General features: G+C 33.8%; 1 protein-coding gene across 1 annotated transcript; it reads right to left on the bottom strand.

Annotated features, from left to right (window-relative positions):
- Positions 1-8,019: 8,019 nt before the first annotated feature.
- On the bottom strand, positions 8,020-11,602 carry HELRODRAFT_82517 (hypothetical protein; the record flags this gene model as incomplete). The annotated part of the gene is made up of 9 exons (XM_009022825.1): positions 8,020-8,260; positions 8,639-8,745; positions 9,216-9,344; positions 9,569-9,661; positions 9,864-9,914; positions 10,468-10,525; positions 10,786-10,892; positions 11,130-11,262; positions 11,400-11,602. 9 exons carry the CDS (start codon positions 11,600-11,602, stop codon positions 8,020-8,022), a joined length of 1,122 nt encoding a protein of 373 aa, XP_009021073.1.
- Positions 11,603-12,500: the final 898 nt, after the last annotated feature.

Below are 12,500 nucleotides of genomic sequence, written 5' to 3'. Positions count from 1 at the left end.
GGTGGTGGTGTTTGTGGCGATGTTGGCGTCGACTACGCGTCTGTGAATTATTGGCCTTATTATTATCCACATCACAAGTATGAGAACAGCTATTTCAGCAACAGCACCACCAACAGCCACGGCAATGTTGTCGTCAGCAGCGACCTCAGCAGCCACAACAATAACCATAACTCACAGCATTTTTTGCCACACCATGAAAATTATTTCAACGATTCCAACGTAAATTTTCATAAAAATGCTGTTGAAAATCACCAAAATGATGGAGGAGAAGAAGAAGTGGTTGACGACAGCTGGTGCAGTACGTACAGCTACAACAACCACTTCACATCGCAGCCACCAACAACATCGTCGTCGTCAACAAAAATAATCAACCCAACGATGTTAAGCACATCTTCCATGCATTTAAACAACATCACAGACGAACTGTCACAAAAAAATATTGTAGATAAGCCCGAATATTGCCACGGTTTCAATTTCCCTCAAACTTTCACACCATCAAGTTTCAGCAGCCAACATTACGACAGCAACTCATATGCAAGTTTCAACACAACCAGATTATTCACCGGGCACCAAAATAACCTTGATCAAATTGCTGAAAACAACTTCAACAACATCCCAACACTTCATTTTTCACCACAACAGCAGAATGAGAACTCCATCAAATCCTCACCAGTTACGACAAATTTTGACAGCAAACACTCAAAATTATCACCCAGTGAAGATTGCATAACGGCATACCCTACTACCGACACCAACAACACGAGTTTTTCAACAAATTTCAAATTTTTCAACAACGTTGATCAAAACCTTTCAACAAACATCCTAGATTTCAACAAAAACGAAAAACCGACTGCAGATTTTTTACTTTCGAACTGTTGTAAACCGATTTTTCAACCAAGCCAGCAACACCAACATCTTAATTTTTACAATTTTCAACAAAATTTTCAAAAATATTCCGGTATATTTCAACAAAATAGCTTTTCAGCGTACAAAGATATCAATATTTTCAACAACAACATTAACAACAGCGTCAACAACAATATGAACAACAACAACAACAACGACAATAAAAATCGTGTTGATGAGAATGATCAGGCTATATTGGACAATAACGATTCCAGATCTGATTCTATTTACAGTGATGAGAGTTGCTCTACAGCCGAAAATGACGTCAACAACATCAGCAGCAGCAACAAAAACATCAACAACATCACAACAAAAACATCAACAACAACAACAACATCAACATCAGCAACAACAACAACATCGTGACAAATCGAATCAATCAGAGCTTTGAATACAATGACGACAATAGCGTTGATAGCTGCGAAAACAACAACAACAACAACATCAACAATAATAATAATAATAATAACATCATCAACAGCAACAACATCAACAATAAGATTAACAAAAGTATCATGAACAACAACAACAACAGCAACGCAATATTTTCGTCGCATTCTAATATAAGTTGTAAATGAATTTTTAAGACGAACGAACAGAATTAAATTAATTATCAATGTGTAAACAAACACACACATTCACACAAACACACGCAAACACACATACAAATACATACTTTTGTATGATGCATACAAACATGCACGTGTATATATATACAGACTTATATCAACAAATATATACAACAAATACCTGCATACATTCTATCGCAGTGCTTCCCGACAATTTTCAAGTTGTTACCCCAAATTAATTCTTTCGAGAAGTTGGCGACCCGATTTGATTTAGTCAAAAAAAAACAACAACAAAGGTATTAAAAATTTATTTAGAAACTAAATTGAAAATAGTGTTTAAATTTTTATTTTATTGCAAATTGTTAAAAATTAATGCGACGATTTTGTGCATGCAAGTTTTTAATTATGTCTTGAATTTTCGGCTGAGAGTCCGTTAAAGCCATATGCACATCATCTTCCACATTCAATTTATTTCTAGCCTTCGTGTTTTCATTTGTAGTAGAGTTGAAAATCCACTTTCACTGAGATACGTTGAAGGGAAAGGCACTAATATTTCAAGGGAAAACACGCTAACGTTACGATGGGAATGTTGCTTCGTACACCAGAAGTCACCCGACGATGTTTCTTTGAAAATATCGCTAACTGTGCAATCATTTCTGAATTCTGAAAACTCGTCTTGAAGTTCACCAAAAACATTAGCAATGTTTATAGAGGAATGGAATGGATCATCTTTTCGCACTGCAGCATCTTTTTCACTCAACTCTGGAAAATAATGTCGGAGGTCTGTTTCCAAAGATTGGAAATGATCTTTAATTGCAATTTTTAAAACGTTTACAATTACCTCTTCCGATTCTTCAATCATGTTCAAGTGCTCAAACATGGCATAGTTTCCATCCAGCATTGCTCTACGTTGCTAGTTTGGAAGATTGGAACAAAAAGCATGAAGAGCGTCTCTAAAAAGAAATGAATTCATATCTCTGCTTTGAAATTTTTAATTTAATTTGTTCAAGTGGGCAAATAGGTCGGACAGGTATGCTACTTGTTGAATTCAAGGTTTGTCTTCAGAATACGTGCTTAAAATGAGTTCTTCTTACACTTGTAGGAATGTTTTAAGTTCTCTTCTTAACTCACAAACACGTCCAATGACATTCCCTTTTGATAAACGACGTACCGCCGTGTAATAAAAAAGATTTTCATGATCAGAATTCATATCCTTACAAAATTCTTTGAATAGGGAGTGCTGAGGGCACTTGATTTTTTGTAGTTAACAGTTTTAATCAGTGAATTCAAAACCTTCTTTAATTACATTGGTAAGGTTTTTGTGGCGATGAAACACGCAGTATATTCTTTTTTTTTTGAAAATCTGATTTTCCTAAATTTCAAAATTAACCGCGTCCCCTCAATAAACCCTTCACCGGTTGGGAATCACTGCTCTATACACACATACACACATACAAAAAGATACACATACACTCACTCACACACACACACACACACACACACATATATATATATATATATATATATATATACGCTCATACGTGCAAGCACACACACATACGGACTAATGTATACACAAAAACCTATATATACGCATGTATTTCCAAAGACAGACACGCACACAAACAAACATGTGTGCGTGATCGGAATGTAGCCCCCCACGGAGTTCAAGATGGCGGCGGTGGCCATCTTGAAAAGGAGAAAGAGGAAGAAGAAGAGGAAAAGAATTGAAAAAGAAAAGGTCTTTTGTTCTGAAACGCTCTATCTTACGTAACACGCACGCATTCTAACTAGCGAATGTATGTATGTATGTATGTGTGTGTGAGTGTGTGTATGTATGTATGTATGTATGTATGTATGTATGTATGTATGTATGATTTCCAACAGCAGTCTTGTAGCTTTCAACGATCGTCAAGTGTTCGTTACTTCATGGTTCCCGATAGATACATGGTTCCTGCTTCAATCGCAAACTTCGTTGAACGAACGTTTATTTGAATACCAACAGTAATATAAACACTAAACCAATCCAAGCAACTGCATAAATCACAGTTACAACTCCTCTTCAAACCTCGCCAGTAACTTCGCTATTGGCAACTCCTTATTTAGCCTTTACTGTAGATTTCGACAATCCTCTATGCTGTGAAAAGATTCTACGACTCGCAAACAATGACAAATAACGAAGATTTTTAAAAACTGTTATAACCATTATTATTGTTGTAAATAATAATAATAATAATATAATAATAATATTATTATTATTATTTATTGTTGTAATTAACTTTAACATTATTATTATTCATAATTATTTTTACTGGCTTGCATTGGAAAAAGTATTAATAAATTTACTTCTTTTATCTAACAATGTCATCGTTCTTTCTTTCATTCTTTTCATCATTATCATTATCATCATCATCATCATCATTACCATCATCATCATCATTACCATCACTGTCATCATCATCTTCGTCGTCATCATCATTGTTGAGAACACTATATATATATATATATACCCCCGTAACACTGTTTAGTAATAAATCTACAGGGGTCCTATGTTAAAAAGTCTCTCTCTTTCTCTCTCTCTCTCTCTTTCTCTTGTATTCATTTTCTGTCTTTCTCCATCTCTTACTCTTTCCTTTATCTTCCTCTCTCCCTTTTTCTATTTCTTTTTCATTTTCTCTTCCTCTCTCCCTCTCTCTATTCTTCTCCCTTTCTCTATTCCTCTTTCTCTCTCTTCCTCTCTCTCCATATTTTTCTTTTTCTCTCTCGCATTTTGCGCATATAGTGTGTGTGTGTGTGTGTGTGTGTGTGTGTGTGTGTGGTGTGTTGGTTTTATAATGACATCAAATAAATAGCTCATAGACCACCCATAGCGTTAAAATCTCGAACCACCACACGCACTCACACAGACACACACACATACACCCATACACACAAATATGATTGTATATCTGTATGTGTATGTATGTGTATGTATATATGTATGTGTGTGCGGGTGTGCGCGTGTGTATGTGTGTGTACTGGAAAAGATAATTGTGTATGCATACAGTAAATACGGAGCATAATTGCGCTATTTCTTACGCCTCTCTCATATTTACTTACGGACGTGTGACACACACGCAGGCACATACACATACAAACACACACATACAAACACACACACACACAAATATATATATATATATATAAAGTTTAATACGCAAATCTAGCCCTAAATAGACAACTACCAAGATGTATGTAGGTGTGAATTATCGTTAGAGTTTGAACGCAATAACTTAAGAAAGTAAAATGTAAGGACGATAGAAAGAAGGAGAAAAGAGAAGAAAAAGAGGATAAATAGAGAAAGAGAGAGAGAGAGAGAGTGATGCAAACAGTTAGAAGGCCTGAAGATAGGACGGAAAAGGCAAACGGAGTAAAAGAATAAAAACAAACGCAGCCTATGATCATCATTAGTCGAGGGTGAAGCAAAAAACTAAGAAAGTGAGAAAAATTAAGAAAGTGAGTGAGAGAGAGAGAGAGAGAGAGAAAGAGATAAGAGAAGAAGAGTGAGAAAGAAGAAAGTTATAGAAACAGTAAAAGAAAGAGAGAGGAAGAGAGAGAGAAAGTGAGGAAGGAGAGCGTAGAAATCTGCGCCTGACAGTCAAAGTTAATAGTTTTTCTTTCCACTCTCTTCCTTATTGTCCTTGTCATTCCTGGCGTCTCGTTAGTGTCGTGTGTGCGTGTGTGTGTGCATGTGTGTGTGTGTGCATTTGTGGACGTATTCGCCTTAAATTGTGTACACTTTTGTTCATGTACTCTACCACCAGTTTGAAGTACATTTACACGATAAAATGTGTTCGTTTGCATAATTTTTTTTTGCGTGCGTGATTTTGTACACACACACACACACACACACACACTTACGTACACACACACGTACGTACACACACACACGTACGTACACACACACACACACACACGTACACATAAACGCATATACACCTATGCTACTTTGTGTGTATGTGTGTGCGTGCGTGTGTGTACATATTTGCACATGTGCATATGTACATTGAAGGCAGATTAGAAAGCGAGGACAAAGAGAGTAGTGAGAGGTGGAGGAGGATGGAAAGAGTGTAAGAAATGAAGGAATGAATGAGTAGGAACTAAATGTGACAAAATAAACACGCATACGTAGCATATCATATGCGCGCACACACACACATACAAAAACACACACATAGAGGAGAGAGAAAGAGAGAGATGGAGAGTGATACATTAAATAAAAAGAGATAGTAAGAGATAGAGAGAAAAAGAGAGATAGAAAGAAAAAGAGAAAAAAAAGAGAAAGTAGGAGAGAGAGAGAAAGAAAGAGAGAGAGAGAAAGATAAAGAAAGAGAAGAAGATAAAGAAACGCAATTAAGGCATAGAAGAATACTCTTCGTAAATTGCTTGCAATAGTTTATCTTTGTTATTCTTATTTCTTTGTCATTTTTTGCTGTTGTTATTATTATTATTGTTGCTGTTAATTCAATCTTCCCATTATTATTATTACTTATTATTATTTATTTATTTACCATACCAAATATTTTAATCGTTTATTAATGTCGAGAGAAGCACACGAGCGCGCAATGAAATACAATAGAACGTTATTATTATTATTATCATGTTTAACACAGAAACAAACTATTATTATAATTATTATTAATATTGTTATTATCATTATTATTAATGTTACTATTAATATTAATATTGTTGTTATTATTATTATTATGATTTCTGACTCAATCACGTGATCGTCGTCGACAACGTCATCAACAACAACAACAACGTCATAAAAAGGACATTGCTGTAATCAATAATAATAACAACAATAATAACAACAATAACAATAATAATAATAATAATAACAACAACAACAATAATAATAATAAGATCAGCAATAACAAAAAACCAAACAAAGAGATAAACACAATTAAAAGGCATTTATGAAAGATATATATATATATATATATACATATTTATATACACACATATATATATATATATATAAAGAAAGAGAGAGCGAGAGAAAGAAAGAGAGAAACAAACACACACATAAGTATAATAAACAATAAGAAATAAAGCAAATTCAAGCTTATAACAATCATGTCTATAATATATATATATATATATATATATATATATATATATATATATATATATATATATATGACCTAGATGGATATAGAGGTTAGGAAAATACCCTCAGCATATATACAAACCATATAGCTTCATGATAGATTTTTTCGTAAATTTAAATAGGAAAAAAAATATAATGACGTCATAATTGAGTCAAAGATAATATAATATAGATTCTTACACACACGCGCGCGCACACACACACACACGCACGCACACAGAAGCAAAAGCCAGTAAATAACATGATTTTTTTTTTGAAAAATTGAAATAAAGCACTAGTAAAACTAAAATATATAATATATATATATGTATATAACGCGGTAAAAAAAACTTATCTATCTATTGTTACCTCTCACACACACAAAAACACAGACACACACAGAGAAACACACACACACACAGAGAAACACACACACATATACACACAGAGACACGCACACATACAAGCACACAAACACGGACACGCACGCACACACAAACAAACAAAAATGCGCGAACGGTAACGACAATAAAAATCAACTTTAAGCCAATAAATTAAAATGAATGAATGAGTATATGGAAGGAACATTATTAATTAATTAACTAATTAATTAATTATAGTTAGATAATTACAAGCAATAATGAAAATAATTAGGGTAAGGTGTATATATCATGATTTAAATGAAATAATAATAATCACCATCATCATATTACTAATGCCACCTTTACTACTACTACTACTACAACTACTACCACTACTACTGCAACTACTACTACTACTATAATTATGTTTATTATTATTAGTTATAATAATTTTAATTATTTTTAATTATCTTGAGAAGGCAGATTCATCTCCGCTAGTAGCATTAGCATTGAACTATTAAAAAGCTTATAACAAGAATTGAATAGCGATAACAATAATATTAACAACAATAATAATAATAATAAAAATAATAACAACAACAATAATAATAATAATATAATTAGCATCATCCTCACTTGGCTGAATGTATTTAAATAAGAAAATAATATGACATGACTAAAAATTAAATGAACACACGCAGCGATGACAGTCAGATTGGCAATCTGACTTACAAACAGACAGACAGACAAAAACACACGCAAACAGACAAAGAAAAGAAGTAGGCGTGGCCTAAACCCTCCTACGCAGCTCGCCATTGGCTGATTTCTCGCCGCCGATATTTTTAGCAGCTGACCTCGACTCGTCATCCTCTGAATTGCTCTCTGGCTCTGTGTCACTCCTTCCATCCTTCTCAACCTGGTGGATGAATAAATGAATGAATGAATGAGTAGATGACAAAATGAATGAATGAATTGATGAATGAACAAACAAACAAACAAACGAACGAATGATTGACTGAATTAATTAACAACAACAATACGCAACACTTTACAAAGTCACACAAACGCGCGCACACACACAAAAACGCCCCACCCACACAGTCACAAAACCACACACCGCAACCCCACACACCTGGCCCTTGATGACGTAGTAGTAGGCCATCTTGAGGATCATGGCGAACCAGATGATGTGAAGGACTTGCAGAGTACAGAGGAGCCCGTTGTAGACGAAGTAAATGTTCGCCATGCCAACGATTTTCGTTGCCTCAAACAGTGTGCTTTTCAGAATGCTGTCGTGTGGAGTATATGTGTGCGTGTGTGTGTGTTGTAGTGTATGTGTGTGCGTGTGTGTTGTAGTGTGTGTGTGTGTATGTGTCTTGTGGTGTGTGTTGTGTGTATGTGTGGTTCGTATGTGTCTTGTGGTGTTTGTGTGTGTGTCTTGTGGTGTGTGTGTGTGTATGTGTGGTTCGTATGTGTCTTGTGGTGTTTGTGTGTGTGTGTGATTTCAGTATTAAACACATGCAAATATACATACACATAAAATAAACACACATACACATAAAACATATGCAAACATACATACACATAAAATAAACACACATGCACATAAACAAACAAACAAACTTACAAATATGCAAACACACACACACACACACACGCACACTAACTAAAAAGGATAGATGCATATCCTTGTTATGAACCAGACTACAGTGAAACAGACAAAGATGAGATCTGTTGTCTTTCTGTACTTACAATAATTCGCCAGCTTTCCCAGCTGAGTGTTTTTTTTAATTTTGTTTTAAAGTGAAATTAAGTTAAAAAATATAATTAAACTATCTAAAATAATGATCAACCAACAAACAAACAAACCAATCAATCAATTAATCAATCATTCAACCAACAAGCCACTGATCTAATCTAAAATCAAATCAACTAACCAACTGGCCAATCAACGATTAGACCTCCAAAATTAGGCTAGCCAATAAATCAACTAGCCATTTAACTAACCAACCAATCAACTAACTGACAAACCAACTAATCACTCAACAAACTAAACAACCAATCAACTGACCAACCAATCACTCAACAAACTAACCAAACCAATCAACAGACCGACCAACTAATCAACAAACCAATCAACAAACTGACCGACCAACCCATCCAAAAATTGACCAACCAATCAAAAAACTGACCAACCAACCAACTAACCAATCAAACAACCGACCAATCCACAAACAAACTGACCTCCATGATCCAGTCGACAGCGTCATGCACGCACATGATCAGCGATCCGATCCGCATGAAGTTAGCCGAGTAGGACATTGCCATCAGGGAGATAGTCACTATGTGATGAACTATCATCTCCTTGAAATCCTATTTATGGTTGATTGTCAGATTATCTATATATCTATCTATCTATCTATCTATCTATCTATCTATCTATCTATCTATCTATCTATCTATCTATCCATCCATCCATCCATTTATCAAATAACCATCATTCCGCTTTTTGCTTCAATCAATCAGCTAATCAATCAACCAATCTATCTATCTATCAATCCATACATCTGTCCATCCATCAACCAATCATTTCAAACCTTTCTTCTGATATCCATGAATAGAGACAGAACGAGCGACCAATAGAAACTGATCTCGATCATGTAGTAATACCAGATGTCTGGATAGACGTGCTGCCATTCGTCAGTGGAGTTACATTTTAAAAATTAAGAAGACGCCATTGGCCGATGGATTTCAAAATTTAAGATCTTACTATTGGTTAGACGAAACTGAAACATTTAAAACGTACACATACAAGCGTGCAAATATGTACATATACAAACACACATACAACAAACAAACAAACATACAAAAAGAAGAAATTATAAAACATACCTGAGTAGGATAGTCATACCAGCAATGATCTGTATCCCAGAACCAAGATTTCTAATGCAACAAAAAATTTAAAAATTGGTGATGAAAATAATTTGAGTAAGAAAAGAATGTACATGCCAATCAATCAATCAATCAATCAATCAATCAATCAATCAATCAATCAATCAATCAATCAATCAATCAATCAATCAATCAATCAATCAATCATCAACCACTCATTCATTTCTCAACTTATCCATCCATCTATCCATTCATACATCCATCCATACATCCATCTATCCATCCATCCAACAACAACAACACACGTTTAGACGACATTTTCCCCGAGATCGGGGGTTGCCGTTTGGCTACCTATGATGAAACCATTGTCACTTCTGTCATCATAAGTAATTTATTTGGCTAATTTTTACGCAGGACGCCCTTCCTTACGCAACCACAGTTATAAGCGGTGGGCCTAGCCTTTGATGATCCAACATCACTCACAAGGCAGTGAGGGTCAGTTTAATGTCATAACCAGGACAGTGTCATAACCAGGACATATCCATCCATCCATAAAAAAAATTATTTTTTAATTTAGCAAAAACAATCCATCAAACTGACTAACATCCCACAAGGTTATAAGTCCACCCCAGAAAGCAAAGAAATAAAATATGAACCTCCAGCTAGAAAAATAAATATCTATGTAAATAAATATCTATTTATGTATGTATGTACAACATACATTCATACATACTTATATACAGACAGATAAAAGAAAACACATACATACAAACAAACATACATAACTACACACACAGCACACACATACATACATACAAACGAACATACATACATACATACATACATACAAACACACACACTTACATACATAAACATACACACACACTTACATACATACACATACACACACACTCATACAAACCTTGTCTCTCTAAACCTCTGCATCTCACTCGGTTTGTCCTGCACTCTTCTTCTTCGCCACCATCTCTCTATCTGAATTTCACTCATGTCCAACTCCTTCATTAAACTCTACACAATTATTTTTTAATTATTATTTAATTATAATTATTATTTGATTATAATTATTATTTAATTATCATTTATTATTGGTTATTTCAATTACATTATTTCTATTAAGCTATTATGAATCAACCAACCAACCAACCTACTTAACCAATCACCAATTTATTTATCAATTAACCAATTAAACAAAAAATCAATCAGCCAATTATATCAGCCAGCCAGCTAGCCAGCGAACCAATCAACCTTCATATGCTCTTTGCTAGGAAGAACCTTCTTATTCTTCTTAAACAACTTCTCGAGGACTTCATTGGGTATTGGCTTTTTTTGACACAACTCCCTAAGTTTATATTGCCGACCAATTGGCAGGGCAACATACCTGAAGATGCCAATTAAGAAAATCAGAAAAATAGTGCATACCAAATTGATAGCACACATAATATAATAATTAATTAATATTATATAATATGATGTAATAATCCTAATCAATTGGTTTACTAATTAGTAATTACCTACCGTTCCCACATCAATCTAAGAAAAAATAGGAAGACGGCCAGCGGAAAAGGGATCCAGAGGTCGCTGGCACTCGGAAAAAACCTCTCTTCCGTACGTTCCAGAACGGCCCAGGTCGTGTTAGATGGCAGCCAAAATGATTCGCTCCAAAAAATATTTTTTACGGTTAAATAAACGCTGTAGACGCCGCCGTCGTTTTCGGCCATGATTTTTTTTTTAAATTTTTTAAATCAAAATAAATCGGAAAGATATTTTAAAATATGAATTCAATAAAAAAAATCGTAATTTCTTCCAAAAATAAAAATAAATTTATTAAAATTTTGAAACAAACGAAGATTTTTCTAATTAAAAAAAGAGCGAGCGATAACAAACCGGATTTGTTTATTAAAGTTCTAGCAAAGATAAAAATTAAAAAAAAAAATTAATTCAAGGTTTAAGTTCTACCGTAACTATTTCGAAAATCTCATCAAAACCAACTTTTTTCAATTTTTTCACAAAAATTTTTTTTGTTTAAAACTAATTTCAATTCATTTTTTTATAAAAAGTTTATTGAAACTAGATACTAAGACAATTAATTTTTTTAGAGGTTTTAGTTCAATTCTATAACAATAACATTAACACACGAACACATGCATACATAATTAAGATGATAATTAAGTGATTAAATTAATAATTACATCTATAATTTTATAATTCCAGAGTGAGAAAAACGCCACACATCGTCCTACATTGGAGAGGAAGAGCTCAGTTTCCTTGCAATCGGCGTTAATACACTGACCTTTAGAAAAGTAATAATAATAAAAAAAGTAAAAAAAATCTATACTATTTATTTTACTACTACTACTACTACTACTACTACTACTACAACTACTACTACTACAACTACTACTTTTATTATAATTATTTATATTATATTTATATATATTATTTATATTACGTACGTACAAACATACAAACAAACAAACATACATACATATATAAACGTGTATATGTATATACATATTCTATCAACCTTGAAAATAATTTTGTAGGTGTTTTGTCTTCTTAAGTATTGTTCTTTTTTCAAGTTTTTCCCCGGGCTTCTTTCCTCAAATCGATTCGTTA

Source organism: Helobdella robusta, assembly GCF_000326865.2.
Source record: "Helobdella robusta unplaced genomic scaffold HELROscaffold_33, whole genome shotgun sequence".
Taxonomy (NCBI): domain Eukaryota; kingdom Metazoa; phylum Annelida; class Clitellata; order Rhynchobdellida; family Glossiphoniidae; genus Helobdella; species Helobdella robusta.
Note: the sequence above shows the minus strand (reverse complement) of the source record. Positions and strands in the feature narration are given on the sequence as shown.